Genomic DNA, 27,652 nt, shown 5'->3' on the forward strand with positions numbered 1-27,652 from the left:
GGATTCTGATAACAAAACAGAGCAACTGGAGATGGTGTTCTCGGGCTCCTGAAAGCCGTGGCTTACCTGGCTCCACTTCATGCCATCCACTTGACTGGCTGCCACTTCCTGGAGAGCGCCCTTGGCTTGTATAAAACGGCTCCTCACCAGGACTGTCCATCTCATCCTCCACAGACTTGAGACGTTTTGTAGAGCTGAGAAAGGAAAAACACGGAATTATAGAATCACAGAATGGTTCAGGTTGGAAGGGAACTTAAAGATCATCAAGTTCCAACTAATAAATATTATACGTATGGAAAGGAACAAAGGTGCTTCTGTTGGGACATATCTTGCTAGCCTTGCCTGAGACTAACTTGGTTATGGAAACCATAACAGATTTAGGGCCCTGAGAAGGGCAAGGTGTGAGCTCTGCACAACCATCCTGCCCACCCAACTGCTCAGCATCCACTTTTGGTTTCTGATTTGCTTCCTTGCCAGGGACTAAGCTTCAGTGAGATACAGAACAACCCCTCACAGAGTCCAGACTGAACCCCCAAACACACATTAGTTTAACTAGAAGACAGTTTAACATTTAGGCTGTTATAGATTAGGAAGTAGGACATCTTTCAAAGCATACAGAGGTCAATGAAGAGGCAAGAATTTAATTTGTATTGTGTGATTTTTGCAATTTGAATGAATATGGTAATGACACCCAAGACTTATTTTCACTGTCAGGTTTTCCCACAGCTTATTCGGAAAGACAAATTGTTTATCAGTTCAAACGTGTATCTTAAATCTTTTAACTGTAGCCATTAAGTTAACCCAGACTTCATAAGAAGAAGGGTAGACAAGTGAATGATGGAAATATCCATTCTTGGTTCAAATGTTCACGTTATTGTACAAATATAATCATTTTACTCTGCAACTGTATGGCACCAAGCATAAAAAGCCCCCAGCTGGTATCTCTGGCCAGTGTCGGTGCTAAAGGATTCCCTTGTGATATATCACACCTCCCTCAGCAAAGGCTCAGGAGACAGAAGAGCCCTTTCAGTGATCTCTGGTGGCCCCTGACTCAGACTCCAGCAGTTTTGCAGGGAGAGAATCCCAAAGCCAAAGACACTCAGCTTGGCTCTATTTTCTATAATGAGTTGTACAGACTGCGTGGGGACGTTACCGAGAATTGCTCTTCTAAGTACTTTTCCAAGGCTGGGTCAGCTCACTTTTTTTCACCGAATCTGTATTCTATTAAGACTTAAGGCATTCAAGAACAGGCTCCTCTGTGTAGGGGGAACATATTTAACAGACATAAAATATTCCACTGCGATTGCTATTGGTTTCAAACTCGCAGCCTCTCCGCCGCTCCCCACCCGAAGCCCTGCACAGGTAGGAGCTGGCGGGTATGCAAAATCAGTTTGTGAGAAACAGGAAGAATAATTCTTGTGGTATGCGTGGAATGCAGGTTTGGCCATTCCTTAATTTAGAGAATTGTTATGTGTCAATAGGGGAAATTGTGTGCATACAATATAATTACCGCCTGATAATTCTGCTGAGTCTGTGTATTTAAGGAATACTTTTTTTTTTTTTTCTGACTGGGAACAGCCTAATGAGAGGAAAACAAACATATTACCAAGTTATTAACTACCCATGCTGTTTATAATTAGCTCCTTATCAGTGGTAGCTATTTGCAGAAGAATAGAAGAGCAACAACTGAGCTCTTAAGTAACATTAATAACCTCACTTTTTTGCTTCTGGAGTCACAACTAAGTTCTACCTGAGAATGGTGCTAATGATGAGCACTGTAGGGTACACAGTTTACATGCAAAAAAGAAAGAGCACGAAGTTTTTAATTGATGTGTAACGGGAATTGTAGTCACCGAGCTTCATAATGTGCACACTAAGTGCAAGATGTAGAATATTCTTCCAATCACTGCAAACTGTAAGAAGTTATTGCTAAGAGCCTCTCTTTAAAGATATATTTTTAAAAAATAAAAACAACAGCTATATTGAAACTATAGAGGCTTTTTACATGTGCACTTTCTTACTGCAAAGCTGGTGGCACTGCAGACTGAGATAAAACCGTGAAAGAACCCTGCGCTGAAGTTAGACTTTCTTGTCATGTCTTTGAAATAAGTGATCTATTTTGGCTGTGGGGGAAAAAAAAAATCAATCTGGTTCCTTAATAGTGTTCAAGACTACTAGAGTGACTGGGCTTGTTTATAAATCTAATCTCATGGATGGTTAAAGTGCAAGGTAAAAAATAAAACGTATCCTTGTTTGATAGCTAGCATCTAAGCCAAAATCAGTCTGTGTTGTCATCTGCATTAACAAGTCAGTTTTCTAAAGGCTGAGTCTAGAAATTTAGAATATAAATTTCTAAGGGCTACATCAGAAGCAGAATGCATTCTAGGCCAAGGTCCTAAAATTATATTAGTCTCACAGGTAACACTTGTTTAATGATAAAGAATGCATATATGTCTATCTTAAGACTTTCCTGCTAAGACAAAGTGGCACATGTCAATTCTCTTCTGCCATAAGTGAAACTCCAACAATTCCTGTGAAACTTCTCCTGGTACACTGAGAAACAAGCTAAAAGTTATACAAATCACTGCAGCAGTTTTTCTTCGAAGCTTGTATGTCTAAAAAGAACTTTAACAGCAACCCAGTTCAACATTCAGCTCTGTGAATCTGAAACAGCTCCACATCTTGAGGCCCCCAAACAGCTTGTCAAAGAATTTAATGGTTACTTTCCCAGATGAGTAATGATGCTGGCCTGGGTTTCCAAGTAACTTGGTATTAGGCAGAGATTAAATTACCTGGTAGAGGATGTGCTAGGTAAAGACCTCCTCATCGCTCCTGGGCTCATGCTGTAGTATGAAGAACTTTCCAAATCTGAGAGGGAGAAATTAGGGCCTGTTCCTGCAGCTATCGGTGCTGGGGAAACAAAAGAGATTGCAGTCGGTAAGTCATGTGAATAAGGCATGAATTGCACTTCAAAATCACTTTCTTCTTCCTCATGAGTGTGTTTAGTTTCACGATGAGAACAGGTGGGACGTGGAAATTAGGAAATGCTAATGGTAACTGGCATTGCAATCAAGATGTAAATTTTATCAAGAATACAATGTTCAATGCCATAGACTCTTTCTTACATTCCTTCAAAGGCATTCTTTTTTTTTTTTCTGGAAAATTAAACAATGATGGGAAGAGTTCCTTTAAGCACTGCCTTAATATCCTTCTAATATTTAATGAAACTTGTTGCTTCCATTTTTAGGACAACATTGCATTTACTGGCAGAGTTACAAATAGGCTGCACCATCCCTGTAGTGTGCCTGGCATAATCTATAAGCAGTACAGGCAGGGAAACACACACCGCAGGACCTTTAGTACAGACGTGATGCACATCCAGAAGCACAGAGGTTACAAGTGCTCCTTGGAGAAAGCACAAGAGCAGATGAGAAGCCTCAGTTCTTTTCTGCCTGCGAGCATCTGAGTTTTCCTCTGGCCTCTCCTCCAGCAAAATCAGAGCTAGAGACATATGATTCTGAGAAACTTTCACCCAGCAGTTTGCTTCCACCGTTCCCCTCCCACTACCTTACCCAGCACCTAAGTTTTATTGTAAGGGATGTGAATACCTTAAATTTCCCTGTCCCAGAGCCTTGCTTTTACATTAAAACATTATGAATTCCTACACACTCTGAAGTTTGCAGGCACAAGGCTATGAACTCTGTGTGCCGTATCCTTCCAGGAACACAAAAAGGAATGGAGCAGGTTAACATTAAAGTCAACAGATAATGCATTTCACAACAAAAAAGCCACCATAAGGCATATCATTCCACATCCACTGTCGCTGCTCCAGTGCTATTTACAGGACAATGCAAGTTTGGGAGCTGGCAATTACAGATCATGATTTTCTCTCCCGTTTCAGAGAGGTCTGAAAAAGGACGTGCTGCACAATAAAATGCACCAGCCTGGCCTGGGCTGTATTGTCTGAGAGCCCCGATTCACAGCCACAGAGGAGAAGCAGCTTCGGTGCCACGCAAGGACGCGGAGCCAAGTTTAATCTTCGGTCTGAGAATCTGGCCCATTTTCAAACACGAAAAAATCTTTCCCTCCGATGGGGCAGGAGTGAGGAAATGAAGACAGGGCAGCTCCTATCACCCAGCAAACACGTCTGGGGCTGAAACGCAGGCTTCTGGGAGTGCTGCCATTGAGTGTAATGGGGCCAGTATTTCACCCCAAGTCTTAAGGAGCTCACGATGTCAGATTTGACAGAGGAATAATGTAGCTTTGCAGCTGCCTCATCATCCCCACAAGACAATTAGTTGTTGTTTGGCAAGGATCTCTTTAAGAACGTCATTGAGACAGAAAGGGAACAGCCTGGAGAGCCACGGACTTTTAAAAGCATGGGACGGAAAATACACAACGCCATTAAAACTTGAGAAAATCTGGAATGGTCATTAAAAGGAATGAAGTTGGGAAGTAATTTATGACAAGAACACTCAAACCCTTTGTTATCTTCTCTTAACTATCATACACTTCCTGCACACTGGGTATATGAGAGGGTGTGTTAACAGAAAGAAAGAAAAATTAAGCATCGTAAAATTAACTCCTTTTATCAATTTGTGCTTTCTGCAACAGTTTCCTGACAGCAGCTACAAGAGGCTGTAAAACTGATGAATTTGCATGGAAAAAGAAACCGGTGTAAGTAATTTGTGTAAAAGGTAACACGGACATGGACTGCTATAATTCAGACACCCTGCAGATAGCAGACTGCTGCAGTGTGAGCAGTTATGGGTTAGAAAAATGACCACACTGCAGTCAGTCTGACTTGAATGGAAATCAATCATAAAGGTACTCTCTGCAGCATCTACTCCACAGTTTTCAGCAACTTCCTTGCCAAACAGATTTGTGCTCTGCAAACCCTTTGCTGATCAATTCCTCTGCACCCTCTACCTACCAAAGCCTAACTTTCAGGTTAAGCATACTATTTTCCAAACAGGAACATAAAAAGGCAAGCACTAAATTAAAGCACCATGGTTTTTTTTTTGGTTTTGTTTTTTTTTTTCTGAGGCACGATGAATTTCCTAGGCATTGCAAGATTTATGAAACAGTTTTATTCCAAAAAGATATGGAAGAAAAACTGGTATGTAGATAACGCTTCTCTTCTTTCACTCACCCCCGCTCTGTTTATCGTTCTTTCCCCAAAACCTGGACATTTCTGTTCCAACTCTTGAATTGGCCCTATAGGAAAATGAAAATGTATCTCCGGAGCAGGGGTGGGGTAGGAACAACGTACTGCTAACGCTGTGTTAACTCAGCACAAAGCAGAAAGGGCTAATCGCATAGAAATTTCCGCCTGGGCAGCAAACACGAAGGATGCTGTGTTTGTTACAGGTTGAACCACGTTGCCACGCTCAAGAGCCTGTTTACAACCTGAACGTTAAAGAATGAAACCCACCTCTGATGTAGACCAGCAGATCTAAGCAGCAGAGGTTATGATGCCTGGCTGGCCCAGGGTGGCCAGTGCCTGAAACCCCTTGGCAGCCCTTAGAATCACAGAATCACAGAATGGTTTGAATTGGAAGGGATCTTAAAGATCTTTGACTCCCACCCCTGTGCCATGAGGAGGAACACTTCCCACTAGACCAGGTTGCTCAAAGCCCTGTCCAACCTGGCCTTGAACCCCTCCAGGGATGGGGCAGCCATAGCTTCTCTAGTCAACCTGTTGCAGGCTATCACCACCCTAACAAGAAAGAATTTCTTCCTAATATCTAATCTAAAACTCTCATCTTCCAGTTTAAAACCATTGCCCCTCGTCCTATCGCTCCACTCCCTGATCAAGAGTCCCTCCCCATCTCTCCTGTAGCCCCCTTTAGGTACTGGAAGGCCGCTATAAGGAGGAGCAAGGAGCCAAGGTCCTGCCACAACCAGCTCAAGACCTGTGGCAAACACCGCACAGGGCTAAGCTATTCTGAAATCCCTTCTCCTGCCTTCCTGACGGGCACATATTTGGTACCTGTCTTTCACCAAAGGGTATTTCTACCTTTGTTCACATCTACTCCATTTCCTACCCTAAAACACAGCCATGAGCAGACTGCAGAGCCCACTCGGAGACTGTTGGGAGGAGGTTAATGTTTTTCATCCGCATGGCGGAAGGTCGCTTCCTCTTCCTGGCTGGAATTTGGTTGAAGCTGTGTGTGTTTTCTGTCTCTGCTTCAGCCTTGGTGGAGCTGAGGGGTACCTCGCACCTCCCACACTGGGCTTTGGAGCTTGCTGCCTGGCATCTGCTTCTTCTCGTGTGTTTTCCAGTGCAGCCAGCAACCAGAGTGGGCATGCTGCAGCTAGCCCAGCCAGGAGACATCCAAGCCTGTTCCAAATGCCTTCTCACACTGCCATGGTGGAATGTCCACCTCGCATGGGCCCAGAAAGCTAATGGGAAGGTGCTGGGAGGTATGGTTTAGTGATGATGCTCCTTGTTTGTTGTGTGGGTGTCTATTTTTGTCAGTTAGGTTGACGGTTGGACAAGATGATCTTTAAGGTCCCTTCCAACCTAGAAGATTCTGTCATTCTGTGATTCCCTGCAAAGGCTGTAGCTCTGGAGAGTAAGCAAAGGGATCAAAGTGGTGCAAACTGTGGCAAAACTCTGTCTAAATCAAACCTCTTCACTGCAGCATCTGACAATCCACGACACAACTTTCCTACACCGGGAAGATGCTCTGGCCCCAGACGAAGCCGTGGCGTCATGGTTGGGAAGGTCCCCTCCAGCACAGCCGGCTGCCACAGGCTGCAGCCTGCAGAAACCCCAGGCAACGACACTGAAAAAATGCCATTTCCCACCCCCTAAGAAATGCTCTGCAGCAAAAGTGACCTTCTGATAGCTCGGGACCATCTCCCAAACAGGAAAGGATGACAGAAACTGCAGTTGCGAGTCAAAACAATAGTCTCCACCTCCGTGCCCGCATGGGGATGTCATCTGAGGCAGGGCTCCGAGCTGGCGGGGGGCGAGGAGGAAGGACCCCTCTTCCCCTCACGCCCAGCCCACAGGCTTTCTCAGCAACAAACCGATGCCAGCTTCAGCTCCCATTTCAGCTGCTGGCACCACAAAAAAAAAATAAAAAAATCCAGAACATGTTTTGCTTGCTCTGAGGAGCAGAAGGAGCTAGTTTGCCCAAAAGGAGGAGGAGGAAGGTGGGCGCCTCTGCTCAAGCACTGGGGCTGAGCTGCTCGCCGGGACGGGGGTCAGCATCGCCCCTGCTGCCAGCCTGCTCCCTCCCCTGCCAGCTTGTGAGCTCAGCTCTTCACCCCAAACGTCAAGAAAAATAACAGAGAAATTAACAAAAAGCCCTCTGACTTAACCCAATTGGAATATTTATTTTGAAAAATTTATTGAATTAAGAACAGGAAACCCACTAAATAAAACCAGCCAGGCTGGCATTTGTCTTCCTTGCAATACGGCGCTCTCTTTTAGTCAAGTTAATATTTAGTTTCTCTTTTTTTTTTTTTTCCCCATTTTTATGTATTTATTTTTACAAAGGGGCTGGGATGTGACTGAGATCATTACGCGTGTAACACCACAGCGAAGTGATAATGTGTTTAAGGTTAAATGGGAGAAACATGACATTTGACTAATAAACTTTTTCCTGTGTTGTGACTCCATAAACAAAGGGGAACACACAGCAGCGCTGCCGCTGCCGAGAGGAAAGGGCAGCTGGGTGGGTTGGTTGGTTTTTTTTTTTTTTTTGCAAGGCTTTTGTTTCCTACACACTGTATCTTTAGATTCAAAGAGGTTTTGCCCAATACAACAGATATGAAATGTGTGATGTTCATTTTAAAATTACAAGTACAGCCTGCTATTGACCATCTAATTATGCTGAGTTCCATTTATAAACATAGCTAACCACTAAGTTTATAGAGACTTTTTGTGCTGCTTTAATAGGATATTGATCGAGAGCAAGGTTTGAGTGGACTGCCATTGAATTGTGTAATGGCATACAAAAGGCAAGGTCACGGCAACTGTTCACTCTATGCCTGCAGTCTATTTTTTATTATAATCTTTTTTTTTCTTCCTCTCATACCCAAGCCCAAACAGTGTGTTTGGGATAGCGGTGCTTTGCTAAGGAATATAGAGTATCTTTTTAAATGTTAATTTTCATGCTGCTGACTTTAACTACCTTCACTACTGTAATGCTTAGTATAGCAGAAAACATACAGGCTGCTGTTAAGAGAGACCTGTTTTATTATACCCCGTCTCTCACACATGGGCCCTGTGTGGAGGAGACCCTCTTCTCCTCTCCCGGGCTGCAGGAAGGCAGCAGCATCCTCCCCAGACCCATGGCAGGAGCTGGGGCACCCCACGCCTCGCCACAGGCAACCAGTAAGTGCTGGGGCTGGCAAGACTTGCCCTGCAGTTTGTTTTTGGCTGTACCTGGCCACTGGATGTGTGAGGAAGCTGGGTTTGCTCCGTCGCACCCATGCTCCGTGCCTGGAGAGGTGGAGATTACTTTAATTTCTAGCACTTGTCCTTAAGGGAAGGATGGCCCCATGGCTAAAGCAGCCACTAGCCAAGCCTGGCAGCCTCCGTGCTGCAGCATCCCAAGCTTTTCAAAACGTCTCATCCACACAAGCACCTCTTCTTACCTGTGGAATTAGTGTAACTGTCTCAGGGATAATTAGCTGGACCACTCCTGTGTTTATACAGGAGGGGTAAGCAACTGCCCATCTGCTTGTGTGCTTGTGGTTTCACTGGCTCATGAGAAGGATCAGAAGTCACCCCACTTGCTCCGTACTGCTCCTTCCTGCACACAGCTAACATCCTCAAACTCAAAGCTTGGCATTCTGAGTCCAGGGCGCAGTCAGAATTCCCTTGTTTATCAGCATGAAGAATGATGTCATTTTGACAAATAACACAGCACAAAACAAATATGTTTGATTTGGCTCTTGCCAATGTTCATAAATCCTAAATCTTTCCTCACATCCTGGGCAGTGCAGTTTATCTGGCTGCTTGAAGGACCTCCAAGGGAGGAGATCTTCCCAGCAGCTCTCTGCACAAGAGCACGTGGTGCTGCCTCAAAGCCAAGAGGGGAACAGTGTTCTCCATCCCTCTCTCCCTGCTCCAGCCTGCCATGGCCTCCCCAAGCCTCTGCCAAACGAAGGGGACTGCAGACTTGGCACCACAAGCCAAGGCACCACAGAGGGTATCCTCTGGTGCCCTGCAGATAGCTGCACACAGCGAGCAGAACGTTTTCCAAACAAGGGTAGAGAGGGAGAAGGTTTTGCTTCGCCAACAGCTGGCTGTCAGTTGGCAAAACTTGTACCTCTCCAATGCTTCTGCTTCTGAGCTTTTTTGTTGTCAGCCCAAACCTCTCTAGAGATGGAGGGGTGAAGTCGCTGTTATCCGAAGGGGTCTCCCCAGTATCTGGGGTGACAGACACCACTTAGAGAGGACCTCACACCCTCTGCCTGCTAATCGTGTAGGAGAAGTGACAGCCTGGTCTGCAACATCCACATCAGATGGGGCAGAGAGGGAACTGTCTGTTTTTCAGATGATCGGCTTTCTCTGTTTTACTAGGCTCTGCAAGATTCGGTGGCTGGGTAGCATTTCGAAAGAAAATCTGCATCTATGGGACTGAAGAAAGCAAGTTTCTGTTACCAAAACAGTCTAGACTTGTTCAATAGCTCACAGAAACTGTGATGATCAGCACTGATAGGGAAGACAGATAATGGTAACAGCTGACCTTTCGCTTGATTAATTCATTCCCCAAATTTGCATGACGGAGACAACTGCCTATTACTTGAGACTCCTTGTCATGTGGACCTCTGGGAACTTTGCTAAATAAACCTGCATGTAATTGCTACCAACAATATTTCATAAGAGTAACTTTAGATAACAGCAGCAAGCCACAGGCCAGTTAAAACTGTGGGAAATCCCTTATTTCTATCATCACATTATCAAAAGCAAGCATGGAAAGAAGATGATACCTCTTTGTAAAGCCAACACAGAGCACACTCAGGAAGAGACTGAACGTGAGGGCCCGGTATGGATAGGTTTGGTCCTTCCCCAGCCATGGAGGCTTCTGAAGGAGCAAGGACTTTTTAGGAAGCAAAACCAAGAGAATGGACTGAGGACATTTTGATTACTCAAGCTACAGGCTGTTAATTGCTGCCGGTGAGTCTGGATGATGGCTGTTCACAAGCTGAGCTCCCCGGGACAACAGTAACCCATGGACTGGTCTCAAATCAAGACGCCGGAACACGTAGACAACCCAGCAAGGGTTATGTTGAAGAGCACACTCTTTAAAAGACCTTGACTGCCAATTTAGGCAAATATGCAGCAATTACTTATTTGCTCTGTTATGTTAAATAATTCTTTTAATATTAGCATGCAAATTCATACTGACTTCACTGGGGATTTGTTGCTAGACTCTCCACTAAACATATCCTACTGGGTAGCCACGGCATGTCAGGCTGTGGGCTTCTCAGACCTCGCAAAGTAAACAAGGTTACAGCTGGTCAGTACATGTCTGGGGCATCTCCAAGGAAAATCCAGGGTGCTATCAAAAGCAGTGTAGCTAAATAAGTTGCTGGCACTCTTCCCTCTGAGTCAGTTCTGAAGTGATATCCCAATATGCTTTGGGGACACTATTTTTGGTAGAGGTGCTGGCTTGTAGACAGGATATAAAACTGAGGTCCTGACCTCCCAGGATTATTAAAGAGCTCATGAAAAAGAGTGCAAACCCCTGTGTCTGGAACAGATAAAAGCTCAACCTTTTTACTTTGCCCACCAACACCTCCTTTCTGATTTCCGATAAAGTTCATGCCTGTCCTGCTCTTCTCATGTGCAGGTGCCCTGCCCTTGGAGGTGGAGCATTTCTGTGGCAAGCAGAGGGAACATCTTGGCCACAGTTCATAGTTTGCAAAACATACCAAATACTGGGATTTCTGATACACAATACTTTAGTTACAATAAAACATGATGGAAGATTAATAGACATGAAACGTGGAGCTGCTGAGGTCAATGCCAAGCTCTCGGGGAGGCTGAGACGGGGGCTGTGGAGGCTGCAGTCCTGCACGGGGGGGACTTTTCTAGCAGCTCTGTCCTGTGCCCACATGAAGCACGGCTGACAGAGTCCAGAGGCAGTTCTGCTGTGTAGGGCTCCTACAGTGAAGATAAGATTGTGGTGAAGTGGGATGCCTTGCAGAGGGGGAGGGCGAACCCTTTGGGCTTCAAAAGCCTCACGCTGTCACACTGAAATAAAGTGACATAGCATGGAGATGTTCAAAGACTGGCGATAACGTGGGTTTTGCCCACCATGCTGCAGGTACCAGTAAGTTAGAGCACACAGCACAGTAAAGCAGAAGTCAAAGGCCCCATTTAAGCACTTCAGTAAGTGAAGTGATTTGCAAACGTGCCGAGCGCTCGGTAGCTCCTCCTGACTTCTAAGCCCTCTTAACTTTGTCCTTCTCGGACAAATTCCCACCAGTTGTCAGGGAAGAAGACTCAGGAGAAATTTCACTGAATTTTCACTGAATTTTAGAGTTGGAAGGGACCATAGAGATCATCTAGTCCAACTCCCCATGTTGTCTGCCTTAAACTTTTTCTCCCTCTGTCTCCCTCTGCAGCAGATATAACTGCAGCAGATACAACATTCCTGTATCTCCCACTTGCCATGCTTTCCTTGTAGCATCCTCTTTTTGAATATAAAGCTGATTTACTAGCCTGTGCAAGTCTTTCCAAAAGAGGAAATAAAACAGGAGAAATCCTTACAGAAACCCTGTGTTCTGACTCAAAACCACAGATTCTCTGCTAGGTTTGTGCCAGTTAGACTCCAGCCTCAGAAGGACTCAAACTACATGCTCAGAGCCAATACATAAACAAATATTCCTGCTATCTAGGAGGAGAAGCATTTTTTATCACTGGCTGTGCTGAAGAGATTGTTTATGAGTCCTAAGGTTTTAAAAGGGCAGTAGGTGAGTGGTTCACCTGGAGCAGTGGTAATTGGTGACAATGTGATGTTACTGCACAGCTCTACACAAGCTCCAGAGAAGATCCCCAAAGGACTGGGGATCCTGGTTTACCAGTGGTGTCTCTGCAAGACAGTGTCCATACACCCTCCTTGGACTATCTGGATTATGTCACAGCAAAATACAATCAATGCACCTCTGATCAATGGAACAGGGTGGTGACAGGTACTCTTAATTCACTGTTGTTAGTGAGTATTGACAAGCCTGTAATGATCAGGCTGCAGTGTGTCATTCATGCTGGGGGCATTAGCATTCTTTAAAGGTCAAAAAACAAATCCTTCTAGAAGCCAGAATTCCATACAGTTAATGGAAAACGCACACCTTGCGAAGTCAAGATGTACGCCTCCGCACAACTGAGATTATCAGACCTGAAGTTGGTACAGTTGTTGGCGTTATTAATGAGTTCATTAATTTGCAGGTGTACAAACACATGTACACATGGCAGGGATGAACACAACATGCAAAAGTGGCATTAAGAAAACGTTCAGGCTTATGGGCACAGATCATGGGATTTCTAGAGATCTGGTTAAAACACAGTCCTCGCATCCTGCCAGGGTTCCACTGGATAAAGTGATCTTTGTAGGCATTTATCTGCACTCTGATACAGAGTCTGCCCATTTTCAGCTGGGTACTGGGCGAGCTCATCGACTTGCACGTGCAAGTTTGCAGAATCAAACATTTTTTAAATTTATTTTTAAAAATAATGCTATTTTATTTTCCCACATGAAAAGATGTGGCCCATAAGCACTGTCCACTGGCGAGAGGCGGGGACACTCAATTTTCCACACATTGTTTCTGAACTGGGGAAGGAACATAAGAATCAAAGAAAAAATATTGGGATTACTGAAACCACATAAACTGGCCACAAAATGATACTTACTTTGTGAGACTCTTACTAGCTCAGTCACACTGAAAACACCTGATGTGACAAAACTGTCCTGGAAGCCCAAATGTCCTACAAAACAAACAGAGGGAGAGAACTGCGATTAACTTTAAGCATTTAATGACAGTATTCTCAAATACTTTACTTTCATTTAGACTTAAAATGTGACATCTAATTTCCCACTTAGCAGTAATTATTGTTTATGTAGGTGGGTAACTAGTCATACAGCTATGTAGGCTGCTTTGTGGTTTCTATCTAGAGGTTAGGAAAGCTAACATGACACATCAGCGGGAAGATTTTTACATGTTAAAGCATCTCAACAGGAAATCTGAAACAAAAGAGGACTATTTTAATAAACGGTTACCTTGGATGACCCCTAATGACTTCACAATTGAAATGAAAATACTATACCTAGGAAACAGACAGGACAGCTAAGTTCCATAATCGTTTTAAATATTATTCTCTAAAGAAACATCTGATCAGGATTATCTACCCATTCATTCAAACAAAACAAGATTTAAAAATGTACTCTTCATTTTCTAAGGTTACACTGGGGAAAGCTTAAATAGCAGTGGGTTAAAAAATTAAATTAATGCCTTTTCCCCTCCCCCCCACCCCCCAAAAAAATCCCTAAGATTTAAAACTACCTTTCAAAAAGAAAAATAAATCTCTGCATAAGAGAAGCATTAACTTTGAGCTTCGGACTGTGTTTAGGAACCAGGGCATACGCTTCCACACTCGCCTCCCTTGTGCAAGGAATGCCTCCACACTTGGTATCAAAATGTTATTACACTTTACATAACAGTATTTTCCTTCTTCTCTGAAAACATGCCTACCACCAAATGTTCATTTAATTTTCACGGGTATGATCAATTACAAAAGGAGCAGCTTTTGGGCTGCGACCCAGGGTAAGTGTGGGGAGCGGGGTACGGCAGTTCAAGGCAGGACCTATCTGGACTTCAATTAGAGGTCTGCGGTTAGTCGGCCACACTGACCTCCTGCTTTTGAAATCAGGGTCAAAGGAGAAATCTCAGGATAAAGAGATTATTAAAAGAACTGTAAAGTCCTCCTTGTCCACAGGATAAGTGGCATACCTTTTTAGGTTGTCCTACTTAGAGTCACTGATTCCAGCGCACGCACACATATATTATTGAATGTTTTGCAGAGGCACCATCTGCTCCGTTGTTAATTGTTTGTCAGATTCAGTACAATTCCCCTACGTTCAGTATATCCTACCGAACCCTGCGCTCATCCTGCCAGTACCTGTGCACCCTCCTACAGTGACCACAGCAATAGGAATAATGGGAGCTGCCTATGTCTTCTCTCCTCTTTCTTTTGGGGTCTTTTAAAAAGCCCAACGTATCCCATTGCCATTTCTGCCTGCAGAATGGGAAGTAAAAGAAATACACCTTGTGCAGGACTACGGAGGGTGACACGTCAGGGAAGGTGTGAGGTTTGGGAGAGATCTGGAGGAAGGTCAGCCCTTCAGTGCCAGCCAAGTCCTCAGCAAATTCTGCTCCTGCACAGAAGAACCTCCCTGTTTCTGTGCGGATCCTACTGTGCCAGATAGAGGCAGTCGCTAAACTAACAGACTTGAAACAAGTTTCTACATCAGGCATGTTTTTATACTTCAGCAATAATGATGAGTTTTCAAACTGTGTATATGTATATCTTTGGGCATCCTTGTGTATGTGTGTATACATATGTATTATGTACACAAACATATAAATATACACAAATCTGTCATGCTCCAGCTGTAGATAAATGTACTATAAAATATTGAAATTGATGCTGAAATTCAACACAAACAAATTCCTCAATCTGCAAACAAGGTTTTTATTTACATCAAGAGAATAAATTTTTCTCTACTTCAAATGAAAAAATGTTCTTACGAGCTTTTATTTTTCCTTATTTTCAACTTAGAAATAGCTCTCAGATAATTGTAAATGCTTTTGCCTCATCTGCTTTATATTTTACCATAATAAAGGTGATGACTACATCGTTCTGCTTTTTAGAAATGGTTGCTGGCCACACACAACGCTTGTTCGTTGACAATTTCCTGAATATTTTTAATACGAAGATCTACTTTTCATATGCTGCAGCAGACCTGCCTATTGAATTAAATGATCTGTGAATTAAAAATAATTCTCTTAGGTCTTCACTGAAACCACTCATGTGCCTAAAATTAAGCATATGCTTAAGTGCCTTGCTGGCCCAGGGCCAGGGCGCTTACTACTCCGCAGAGCCCTTCGCAGGGAAGCCAGTCCATGCCATGTAACTCCTCATACTGTGCTCATCATGGCAGCATCTGAGCAACTTCCAGAAGCTCACTCAGCGATGCTACCAACATCTGCCACGTGTTGGTTTTTCACCGCACGCCATACTGGCTCTGCTCTGGTGGCCATGTCCACCTGCATCTCCCCGGCAGGTTCCTACTGCACTAAGAGTGAAGGCGAAATTTAAATATGGAAGTAAAAAATGAATTGTGGCAACGGTAGGACATTTGGCTGAGTTTTTTAAAGGGAACGTCTAGAGCCTTTTGTAATCATCCAATAAAACATGATGGTCGCACGGCTAAATGTGTTACCTTAACCTAGATAACACAGATAAACCAGAAAGGAAAGCACCATGCAATGGTTCTAAGTACATTCTAGCTCTCAGTGTCCTGTAGGGCATGAGGAAAGTTGAGTAGCTTGGGCCTGCTAATGTCATGACTCTTATTTTGCTGGATATACATGAAATGAGCACTTATTTCTGCAGGAACGTTTCTTACGCGTGGACATGTAACAGCAATCATTAAGCAATGAGAGTGATTAGATTTTCACCCTTCAATACCGAAAATAAACATTTCACAAATGAAAGGTGAATTTCACAATTCTCCAATTTTCTATTTACTTATAAACATTAGGAAATCGGGGGCTCGTCTCGCCAATCATTACTAATATCTGGATACCCACAAAAGCGATGCCCTTGGCTTTGAGTTGTATCTTGAACTCATTTCGATGCACGTCTGCTCTGCGAATTCGCAGCTCAGGAGAACCCCATAAAAGTTTAAAGGTTTGCCTGGATGGTTCAGATTGCAAAATCCAGGCCTAAGACTGTAGCTTTTGCTGAGCTGTGCTAACCGTGCAACAAGAAAATGAGAGAAAGAGGACTAAGCAGCTAGATATGTAAAACAGGAATGACTGGGAAATAGCAGGATTGACAAAATATGCAAAGTAAACATTTTGCCCCTATTAACAGGGGTCAAAATGCAAAAATATATCAATTTGGCTGTTCCACTTAATTCTGAATGAGAAAAAAATAGGTAAAGTCAAGCAATTACATATGCAGATGTTAGCATTAACGAGCTCCTTTTCTGAAAAGATGATTAAACATCTTGAAAGCTTGCAAGATTTACTTTTCATACGGCACTTTACAGAAATATGTGCACTGTGATACTTTTGCTAAATGTCCCAAAGATAGGACATTGAAATTGCTGTATACGATCAGGTTATCTCCGCAGCTTTGTGTGACAGTCACATTTTGGTAGTAAAGCAGGTGTTCAAAATGAGGATGAGAGAATTTTTACTCACTTAATAAAAAAACCTAACAGAGCTCATTCACTGAAATCCCGGGTATAAATTAAGACACCTGGCTAACCAAGGCAGGCCCTGACTCAGCAAAGCAGTTAGAGCACGTGCTTAATTTTAATCACATGCTTGATTAAAGCACATGCTTATTTGCCCTGCCAAATAAAGATGGGCTGACAAAGTTCAGCAGGTATTTAAATATATTGTTAAATCATTGCCTACAATCCAAGCCTAGGTCCAGCTAGGAGTTAGCTCATCATACAAGACTTCACTTCGGCTCGTGAGGACGATTGTTTTCCCCCCAAGGGGGAAAAAAACCTTAGGCTAATAAGACCAAATTGAACAAAGCAAATCAGCATACTAACTAATAAATAATATGCTATTATCCAATCACAGGTTTGGTATAGCATACAATCTCTATGCAGCACCATCGTAAAAACTACCACATGAAAAACATCATTCTATAACTCGATGACTACTTTAATTGGGGAGAAAATTCATAATGCAATTTACATATTCTTCTTTTAGATCCCAGTAAAGAAGCCAGAAGAAAAGGCTTGAATTGCTGGAGCCTAATTCTGATCTCATAGAAGTTTTAAACAAGTCTTTCTACACTGATCAAATAAAGTTTCACCTAATTTTCTCCTAATTTACACTGGCAGAGGAGAAATCAGGATTAGGACTTGTTGTCTAATGCTATTTGTTTTGAATTATTAAGCAAACATTCCTATTTCAATGAGTAAACGTGTACAAAGGCAACTAACCTTCGTCCTAAAATCTAGTTTACAGGGAGAGTATTGTCTGCTTTCCCAATTAATGCTGTAAAAGGGAGTCTCAGACGTTGAGCTACCAATCAAGAGCTTGTGTTGTAGCTTGAGAAAATCATGACTGATGCAATTACTTTTATGTAGAAAGTCTGAATATGGTCTATAGGTTAAAGTTCATCGGGTTATTGTTCCTTAATTGAATATCAGAAGATGTTTTCAAGGTGCTCAAGGTATTATTGTTCTTTAATTAGCAGGCTTCCTTGTGTAATCCAACAGTATTATTTTTCTTATAAAATAGTTAGATTGCACCATAAATATACAAGGTATTTTCTAAACAGAGATACAGCTGGTTTCCTGAAATCCAGGCTTAAATAAAAATGGGAAGGAATTACTCCTTTGAAGATGAAAAACTCCAAGTCCAGTTATTTCTCTTCCACTACAGTCCGAGTGACAATGTATTAAGCTTTGGAGAAAGAGCTTTGATTCCTTTCCAGTGTTTTGAAAATACACAAGTCCCCCAAACCAGCACTGAAGCCATTTCTAAAGCCTTTTTCATGTTCAGCATCTCACTATACATAGCCATCTTAAAACCTTAAAATAGTAATAATCAATTAGGGTCTCAAGCCTATTATCTTAACCAAATGCCTGATTAAAAGAAAAGCCCTCTCTGCTCAAAGTGCAACTTGATTCCTTTTGGGTTTATCCTCTATCTAGATAATCCCATGTTTCACAAACAATGTGGAGCAATAATATTGATTAGAAAATTAATGTCTGTATCACACAGCACATGCAGGCCTTGAGAGAGGGGATGTTATCAGAGGGAACCCGGATCACCCCGAGGACTCCCAAAAGATTAGCTTTTCCACGGCTGCACTGGCTGAGGAGGATGGGAGTCATACAATTAGTCCTAATCTGCGTTCTCCAGCAAAAATGAAAGGACAGAGTACGCCTGCTTTGGTCAAAACCTTCATAACATTTACACTCTGCTTAATTGGAGAGTGAATTTATTAAGCCTGGGCCGACACAGCCACGGCAGCCCCATGACTGCATTCCCTTCCAGAAACACCTCCCTCTGCACAGACCCAGGATCCTGCAGGCACCGTGGTCCCGTGGTGGGACCTCTATTGCTGCATCTCTCTTCTGGGAAGTGTCCAACTCCAGGGCAAGTGTGGGTGGCCGGGGGGAGCACCCTGGGCTGAGACCAGCCCCTGCCCAAACATTTGTACCGGCTCACCCTTCCCATGACAACAGAAATGAAGATCACCAAGAGATGCTTGGTCACCACCCTGTGCTGGAAATGGAAAGCATAGGGCCAAACCGAGATCAAAGAGACCATCTATCCCAGCCCCAAGAGTCTGTCCGAGTGAATGTTCTCCCGTTCGGATGGGAGACAGCACGAGGGAGCACCCCCAGGCCTGGATATTGCATGTAACTGTAAGGAAACCTGCATTTATCAACAGACCCAAAATACTGACCTCCGGAGCTGGCACAACGGCCTCATTTTAATTGCTTTGTACAAAACGCATTCCTCAAATTTGTAAGTGATAAACCTTTAATGGTAAATTATACCACATTTTTAATTCATGGACTTTTTATTGAAGAGTTAAGCAAGATATTATTACTTCAAAGGTGATACAGAAACCTCTCTTGTTCCCTGACAAATGCTTCCACTTCTATTTCAGCTTGTTATTTCCAATTTAATTTTAATGCCACAGCTATAGCTCACCTTGGACAAATTACACATTTTCTTATGAAATAACTGCTGGGCCACATGTCACATACGCCGTTATTCTCTCCGGCTCATCTACCTGCCTTTGGCTGAGGTTTTAAGGAGCACTAGAACTTTCTTTGTGGCCCATAGCAGGATGGATTAGACCGTCCAGGGCATGTCGTGTTAGTACAATAGAGGAACACTTTTAAGACTTTAAAGTCATGTAATACAATTCTAGGCTGGATCTTTCTTGTTAAAAAAAGTAGAATGGGAGTGATTGAAAGAGAAAAGGGCCAATATTTGACAACAGAAATCAGCATAACCTCCTAACAGCGGCAGTCATGGATGACTGCCCTTTGACCCGGGGAGATTATGTGGGATTTCAATGACAACAGCTGGAAGTGAGCATGTGAGAATAGAGAACACAGATCTGAGGCCTCCTACAAAAGACTGCACAATCCCTGCCCAGATCTGAGTGTTGATTAGAAATTGTTTCCTGGTCCTGGCTTAATAGAGTGTGATAATGAAAGTTTTGTTAACCCTTCACAATATGCAAAAACCATCAGTAAACGATTTGCCTTTTTTGGTTTTTTAGCTAAGAAAATGTCAGTGTGTAGCAGGCAGTAAAATTGTGAAGCACTGCTAGTTTTCCTGGGGGCACTTCTGGTATCAGCGCTCAAGTTCAGCTCCATTTCCATGTGGTTTGTATATCCCAGGTAGATACCGCCAGGCAGATATCGGGAATCAACATCTGAAGGTGCTGGGAGGTGGCTCGGAGAAAGGACTCTCACGCCTTCACCAGGGAATCCACCCAACTCACCACCACGGGTGTTCTCCAGAGGTGAATCGGAACAGAAATACATGTCACGCCTCGCTGCGCGTCGCCTTTCATACTCACGGCATTTAATAAGCTCTAATAATAATAATGCCTAATTATTATATCAATATGTGACATATTGTGCTCCAGAGTCTGGGTCGCAAATTAATAAATGTGGACCAGAGCAAAGGTGGTATCACGCTGTCTGTGTCACCAACAGTCAGATCCTGCATGTATCCACAGCAGCTTCAGCTCTCAGCTCATTTGGTATTTAAGTGCAGAGATAGTGGAATTAATGGCAACTTATTACCGTTAATGAACCGATCATAGATCGGAATCAATCATGTCAGGTTTTGTCCAAGTGGAGGGCACAAGGACAGTTGCTTTCTCTTGAAGACAAAGGTCTTCTTGAAACATTGAAAACCCTTCAAGTTCATGTTAAGGACCTTGTGCAATGGAAACCATTCCAAGATCTATGATCTCTGGTGTGGTTTTTTATTTCTGATGACTCTTAACATTGTAGAGTACTTTTTGGTACTCATGTGCATGAGAAATCAGTTAAATATAGTTTTTTGATATAATGATAAAAATTAAGAATGTCCCTCTCTACCACATACCGAATTCGACAAATAAGCTAACCGCATTAATATCGATAGGGGCCTATAGCTTGAAAAACAACAGATGTCTTAAATTAGCATATTTCTGTTTCAGGTCCTCAATCCAAAAAGCAAATATTAAAGAAAAGAAGAAAAATCATTATAAATGGTCGTACTTATTTGGCGGCTTATAAAAATAATGCGCTCCTCAAAAGCCTTTCGAAGTAAACGAGATGAAATCTACCCCGGGATAATCATTCTGGAATATTTATGGCATCCAACAATAAAAAGAGTAATAAAAAGAAAAGCCTGCCTCCCTGAAAATAATAACATGAAGGAGTTATTTATCTTCATATTTTCATATCAACCCTGGTTACAAGAGCAATGAGAGCTGTGATCTCCGAGGTCTGCGGTGATATTGCCAGTTGGGCTGCGCAGTTCAAAGCATGATTCAATGTCCTAACGAGCCCAGAAAAACCACCCAGTTTCCCTCAGCCTCCCGGGGATGCTGACAGCAGGGTGCTCCCTGGGCTGCCAGCAACGGGGCACCCACCCACCCTCTCACCCTTGCAGGAGAATGACAAGTAGGGGCACTGGAGGGGGAGATAGATACGGGGAGGTGGGTACTGCCAACCTTGTTCCTTCCCCCCCTACAAGGTCTTTGTGAAATGAAGGCTCCAATGTCATGAGGTAGGCATCACATTAACCCCAACCTCCCCCCAAAAGAGCTGAAAAAAACCTCCTATAAAGAATAATGTACGGATAATTTCTTTTCAGCTGGTCATTTTTTGATGTCAGCATCATCTATCTGGTACAGCCTGAAAACATCCGTTTCTCCAACTCGTTTATCTGGGGCTGATCGTACACGTTCCATCAACTGTCCTTGCTCCTCTTACTCCTCATCAAATACCAACTCAAATTCTGCCTCCTGAATTTTGTCCATGGACTTCTAGAAAGCTGCTGGCAGAAGTAAGAGCTTGTAGGAGCCGGTGCTGGGGCTTCATGCTGCAAGCATGACTTGTAGCCACGTTCTGGCCTTCACACGGGGGCAAAGTGCCTCGGTACACGTAGAGTTTACTTGGGTTTACACAACTTCAAATCAGAATTTAGCTACAGTATTAATGCCATAAATATTATTGTTGATGCTGTGCGAAGAACATCAGTGTGAAAATAAATGTAAGGATATTTAAAAACTGGTGTGGAATACTTAGGTATTCAGACTAATCACGGACTGAAATAGGCACATTTGTTTCAAATCCTGTTTATAGCACTGCAGCCCCTCCCTCCTTTAAATCTTCCTCTTAACCATAGTGATGTTTATTGAATACCTGTCATTTCTCCAGCAGCATGTGCCAACAGCGGCTCACCAGTGCCAGGCTGCATGAAAACCCTTCTGTCTCCTATTCTCCAAGGGGCTCCCTTAGATCAACTACTCACCATACCCAATACACTGAAACCCATAAATTTGCAGATACTGCAGTCAAAATTCTTAACAGGAAAGTGCACCCATTTTGCCCAGTGTAGCATACTGAAATATCACATGGTGAGAAGCATTTCTCACCATGTGTAAACTGTCAATTTGATTTGAAATTAAAATTTTTGATTAACATGAGCATTTCTGAGCCTCCCGCTGGCAGCAGCCCTATTGCTGAAAAGTGACATGATTTGTGACACACATGCTGTACAGAAGCCCCATGCCAGCAATTGTTAAACCCATTTTCATTCTGCTTTAATACGGTATGACAGTCAGGAAAATAATTTTAATATTTAGGAGAAAGAGGGTAAAGGCTTAAGGACTGAAGTCCTTTATGGGTGTAAAGCAGGATTAGAGCAGCACGAAAAAAAACGGCATGGAGGTCTCCCCGTCTCACAAGTCATGTCTCTTTTCAGCAATAGGGACCATCTGCAGGAGGCTAAGAAAGGTCCATGGTGAAGCACAAAGCCTTCTTTTAAATCCAGTTGATATTTCAAACACAGCATGAGGTACTTTCCACCTATGAATGCTGAGATGCTTGTGCACGGGGAAACGCTTGCAACTTCAATAATTAAACCTTCTCATACAGGAGGTAGGATTTTCTGGTTTCCACAGTCGTCTGTTATTTTCCCATGTTGATCGTTTCCCCAGAGGTGTCAGTGGTCAGTAGAGATACTAACATTCGTACGGTGAATTACTTAAGAAAGAGAAAAATTTTGTGACTATTGAGACCTTTCAAGCCCAGGAATCTACCTCTTCATCGGGGTGGTGGGAGGATTTGTGTTAGTTTAAACAGCTACCAAGTGAACACAAGAAACGGGACACTTTTGTGGCGACAGATTTCAAGGCGATGATGCACGCAGGCAGAAGACAAAAGTTCAGTGGGGATTTTTATAAACGTAAGCCTGTGTCACTGTTGCAAGCTGCTGACTCAACTGTGTCACCTGCGTATTTCTCAGAGTGGATCTTTTTTTTTTTCCAGTAACATCATGTTCTGAGGAAGTTTATCATGAAACAAGTATCACGAACAGTCATTCTGAGCAGCAGAACAGCTTTGATAAGTGTCGACACGCATCTGACTTTTCTTTGAGCTCCCAACACTATTCATCACATGAAACACTCAGCTCTGCTGGACTCTCTGCTCCTAGTAAACACAGAGCGATGTCTAATTGCCATAATATAGCAAGTTTTAAAAATGTAGTATTTTAAACATAATTTTAGATGGTGAAATGAAATACCAGGATGATTCAGATGCCCTGGAAGTATTCAGTCCTGAACATAAAGCCGTGGGCTCATTTATGTTAATAACAGCACTCGAGAATTCAATCTGCATGAAAAACACTGTCCTCAATAAAGCCATGATATATAGTTATTATAAGTCTGCAGGTTCTTTTAAATAAGTCTTAAGTTTAAATAAACGTTGTATGTAAATATCTAGTTTTAATTAGTATATTGCCAAGAAATTATACAACTAGACTCAGTGATGCTGTAATTATTTTAGGGTCTATAAAACCCTCCCTCGGCTGGTGGTAGCTAAGTGTACCCTCCAAGGTTACTCTGCAGACACGCTCGGAGCTGAACCGAGGGAGTCAGAAGACCTGTGGACACAGAATTAGGGAGCTATAAAAAGAGGTGCTAGTGTGTTTTTTGTTTTGTTTTGTTTTTAATTTACATGTTAGTTTACAGTTATAGGAATAATCCATGCATTCAGAGCAGAATTCTCTAGAAAAGCCCAGCACCCAGGAGAAGCCAGCGAGGCCAGGGTCAGGCGAGGGCAGCCAGCTTTCCTGCCCAGCTTTGCTGGGTGATATGGACTCAAACCCTGGCGACTTCATCAGCTGTTTCCTCTCATCCTCCCTTCCTGGCACCCCTCTCTCTTCACACCAAGGCGCTTTTAAATGACTGCGGCTGGACACCACGATAATGGAAGCTGTGGAAATATCTGCTGAAGATTAGATAGTATAAATGCGACACAAAAATAAGGATGCTGGGCATGGGAGCTAAGTCACAAGGATCAGCCAGCTCCACCTTTCCCCACAGGCTTTCCTCTCCCTTCAGAGTTGCTTCTCACACCTTCTCTGCTGACACCACCAGTGAGCAAACTTTAATTCACAATAAACCCCATGCAAATCATGTTACTCTATTTACCTACTGCCCTTTCCATTGTATTGGAGTTTTCTCCCCAGAAGGCTGTTGCCCTGCTCTTTGTACAGAATGATAATCTCTGAACTTTGACAACTTTTAGTCCCAAGAAGGCTGACTTCCACTAGGTTTACATGTTAGCTGTCCTTGTGGCCGAGGAGGGAAGAGACTTTCTACTAGTCACGGCATGACAACACAGGTACAGTCTGTCCTTGACTATCCACATTACCAGGCTCATGAAGTTCAGTTGGGGCCAGCCTGAGAGATCCCTGCATGGAAGGTGAGGGGAACCTCATGAGCTTTTCTCCAGGAGCTCATGAGCTCACCTTGGAGTCAGGGTCTCTGACTCAACTCAGAGTCTCAACTTAGAGAGCAGGGTACCAAGGTGCTCTGGAATAAAGCTTTGATGGTGGCAAAGAAGACAGAAAGGGATGGGTCGGCAAGCACAGTAATGCTTGTCTAGGGACATGTCAAGCTTGCACAAGACCTAGAGCACCAAACTTGCTGCTTACAGATGCAGATTAGGCCACTGTAGGCAAACACCATGTGCCCAACAAGTCTGGGCTTGCAACTCCTGTCGAGACAGCAGTCTGTGTCACCCTCTCCATGAAGGCACTGCATACTGAGGGCTGGGAACTGAAGGGGTTGTCCTTATTGCCTGCTGGCAGAGAACAAAGTGCCTCCACTGAGCATAGAATCCATAACTGGCCACCAAGTTCTGCATCAACTTTACCTGAGTTACGTAGGACGTCTCCAGAAAAGAACAAAAGGGTAGAATGACTAGCAAAGGCTCCGATGAGTCTCCACAAGGAACATGTCACCCCCTCATCTACCTGTGACTGACTCCACTGAGGGTGTGAAGATGAACAGGCAAAGTACTGCACACCCCTAGAAGCAACACAGCCCCCAGTGGGTGATCCAGACTCTCCTGCCTCATAGTCCAGGCTCTGCCAGGTCTCTGCCTCCTCCAAGTATTGAGGAGGAAGCACCACAGACTTATCAACAGAATTCCCAAGGACTGGTGCACTTGGGGTTAGGCAGGCAGCTACGCTTCCAGCCAGCGGTGGAGAACCCACAGTGTATTAGTGGATAATTTCCCCAGCCAAGTCCCAAACTAGCAGCATAAATCCAGTGGGAAGAGACTGCTGGATGTGAAGACCAGCAGCAGAGCTCTGCACGATGACTGAGACTCTTTCTATTTTATTCTAAGTTTGTGTTTTGTAGGGCAGGATGCCCTGTCTACATTCTTTTACAGACTAAGAATGGACATTTATTAACAAGTACTTGGGCGGACAGCCCAAAACTCTAGACTCCTGGCCTGGGACTGTACGACAGAGAGGGCCAGTGACCCCCGTTTGTGTTTACTGTACTTCTACAGACACATGTGGGTGTGATAGGGGCATTCACTTTCTCAGGTTCAGGCCAAGGTCAGGCCAGAACACAGACCAAATTTATTTTTTCTGTGTAATCTGCTCAGACTGTAGCCCAAAGAGGGCCTCCAAGTTCACTAATTGTGAGTGTATTGTGAGGGATTCAAGATTAACAAGGTAAACAGAAGGGGCAGAGAGGGACCTTCTTAGTCCTTATCTAATTTCATGTGCTCATCCCATGTGTGGCAGACATGGTGGTTCCAGGGGAGGTGCCTCAAGGACCTGAGCTGACAATGGTGGGATGTCTCGCCCCAGGAGGCCGCCTTCAGCAACTTAGACACAGGCCTGGTATAGAGGTGAGGACCTAAGATGAATCTGTTGCTAGATGCTGGATTGGTCAGCTGAGGCTATGCAGTCCTCTTCTCATGGCAGAAGGCTTGCCTCTCTAAACCCTCTTACTCCTCCCCAGTCTTGTGTGGTACACAGGGATGCAGAAATGTGGCAGTGGGGTGGAGTCCTTATGTCAAATTCCCTATCTGCATGTATATGGGACAATCTGAAGATACCACAGGAGCTAGGCCTTCAAGTCTGGACCGTGCTTACCAGCCTGGTTCACCTGCCCTGTGACAGCCACCAGGCTTGTTCTAACAGCGCTCTGCTTATAAATGATGAGACTTTGTACTGTGTCTGACTTTACATGAAAGGCAGACCTTTGGTGATGAGCAGCAGTGGAGCAGGCAGAAAGAATGAAAATGGAGAAGGAATTCCACTCACACGGACCTTTACCTTAAACTAAAGCAAGTCAGGTAAAAAAGAAACCCGTCCATTATGGTTTGCATGCATAAACACCTATTTTTTCACTATTCCCTCTTTGCTTGCATTGCTGAAATACAGAAATAAAGGAAAAAATAATGATGGATGGATTTTGGAAGACTCAGAGTTCAACTCAGGATGGATGTGATCCCAACATTTCAGATTCTTATCTCATCGTAATTGGAATAGCTGAACCTCTCTTGTCTGCAAAATTAGGCAAGAGATCCTGTGAGAATGGGCTCTTTTTCACAGCAGTTTAGTCCCCAGGCGCATAAAAGAATGAAAACAAGAAATGGAACAGAACATTTTTACTTTTGAATACTGGCTTCAGTTGGGCAGTTTAGAACAAAACTTCACTGGAAGAGTTGAGGAGGAAGTTCTTTCTGCCAGTATGCCCATCCCTAGACACATTCTTCCACAGAGCACATAAACACTTTTCTAAAGTGATAATTTATCTAAGAAACTCCCATTCTGCAGAATTCAAGAGAAAAACAGAAAGGGAAGAAAGTACATGTGGGCACTGTCTACTCGTCTACCCCAAAGATATCATTCAACCAAGTCACCGTGCAGTGCTAGATCCACCTTTGCTCTTGCAGCAAACTCTTTCTTTGTCTACTCTGGCTTTTCAGGATGAGCAGGAGAAGGACGAGTGACTTCCCCCAGCAGCAGAATCTCGATCCTGAGCAATTACAGCATTAACCTGCAACACTTCAGTTTTAAACCTCCCTGAGGTTCAACAGAGAGAGAGATGAATTCCCAGAAGACCCAGCATCTCCACTGATTATAGAGGGAGACTGAAGGCTTTAGGTTCATAGCTGGTGCCTCATTTTAATGCCTAATGTTAGGTGGGATGAAATCCAAGCCTAAGAAGTCCATATACCTAAAAGAAAATTTGCTTTCCTCACCCATATCTTGTCAAAGGCAATCTCTCCTTAGATGCCATGCTTCTTTATCCTTACATTTGTATCTACTTTTATTTTATTTTTTTATTGTTTTTTAATTCAGAAGATTGCAAAGTTCAGCTATTGCTGAGTTATCCTTGTGTTCCTGTCCTTCCTCTGGTTCATTTGCAGGAGGGAATAATGGTCTGTCACCAAGGTAAATTCATTACCTGGCAGATAATGCCACAGTGTTTCTGCTGCCCATTTCACAGTAAGACATTCTTTTTCAATGATGTTGCATCTCTGTTCTCGTGGGAACAGTTTACGGCTGACATAGCAATAGTAGTAATAACAACTTACATTTATATTGTACACGGGATGATCTTTACTTCTCTCTCCTTCTAACAGTGGACGGCTCCCTGTCCTATTGCAAAGACATCCTTCATGGCCATGAGAAACAAAAATTTGGATTCACTAATACTGGGGTGCCTGATTCCTCAGTGTTTTACTCACTGTCATATCCTTTCCAGACCCGTTTATTATTGCTTTAAATTGAGCTGTGGGTCACAACCATACCGCTGCTCTGAGCTTTCCCTCACAAAAATCTGTGGGGTTCCCCTCCTGCCTCA

At 43.4% G+C, this 27,652-nt stretch overlaps 1 protein-coding gene across 3 annotated transcripts in view; it reads right to left on the reverse strand.

Moving 5' to 3' along the window:
* NFIA (nuclear factor I/A) overlaps nt 1–27,652 on the reverse strand; it is a 363,025-nt gene that overhangs the window by 76,518 nt on the left and 258,855 nt on the right. For all 3 annotated transcript variants that reach the window (XM_014939240.1, XM_014939239.1, XM_014939238.1), the window contains exons 4-6: nt 12,878–12,952; nt 2,793–2,910; nt 67–194 (exon numbers count right to left, since the gene is read on the reverse strand). In XM_014939240.1, the coding sequence (XP_014794726.1) occupies nt 67–194; nt 2,793–2,910; nt 12,878–12,952 (321 nt within the window). The remainder of the gene's footprint in view (nt 1–66; nt 195–2,792; nt 2,911–12,877; nt 12,953–27,652) is intronic.

This window comes from Calidris pugnax, unplaced genomic scaffold (genome assembly GCF_001431845.1).
Source record: "Calidris pugnax isolate Ruff unplaced genomic scaffold, ASM143184v1 scaffold18, whole genome shotgun sequence".
NCBI lineage: Eukaryota > Metazoa > Chordata > Aves > Charadriiformes > Scolopacidae > Calidris > Calidris pugnax.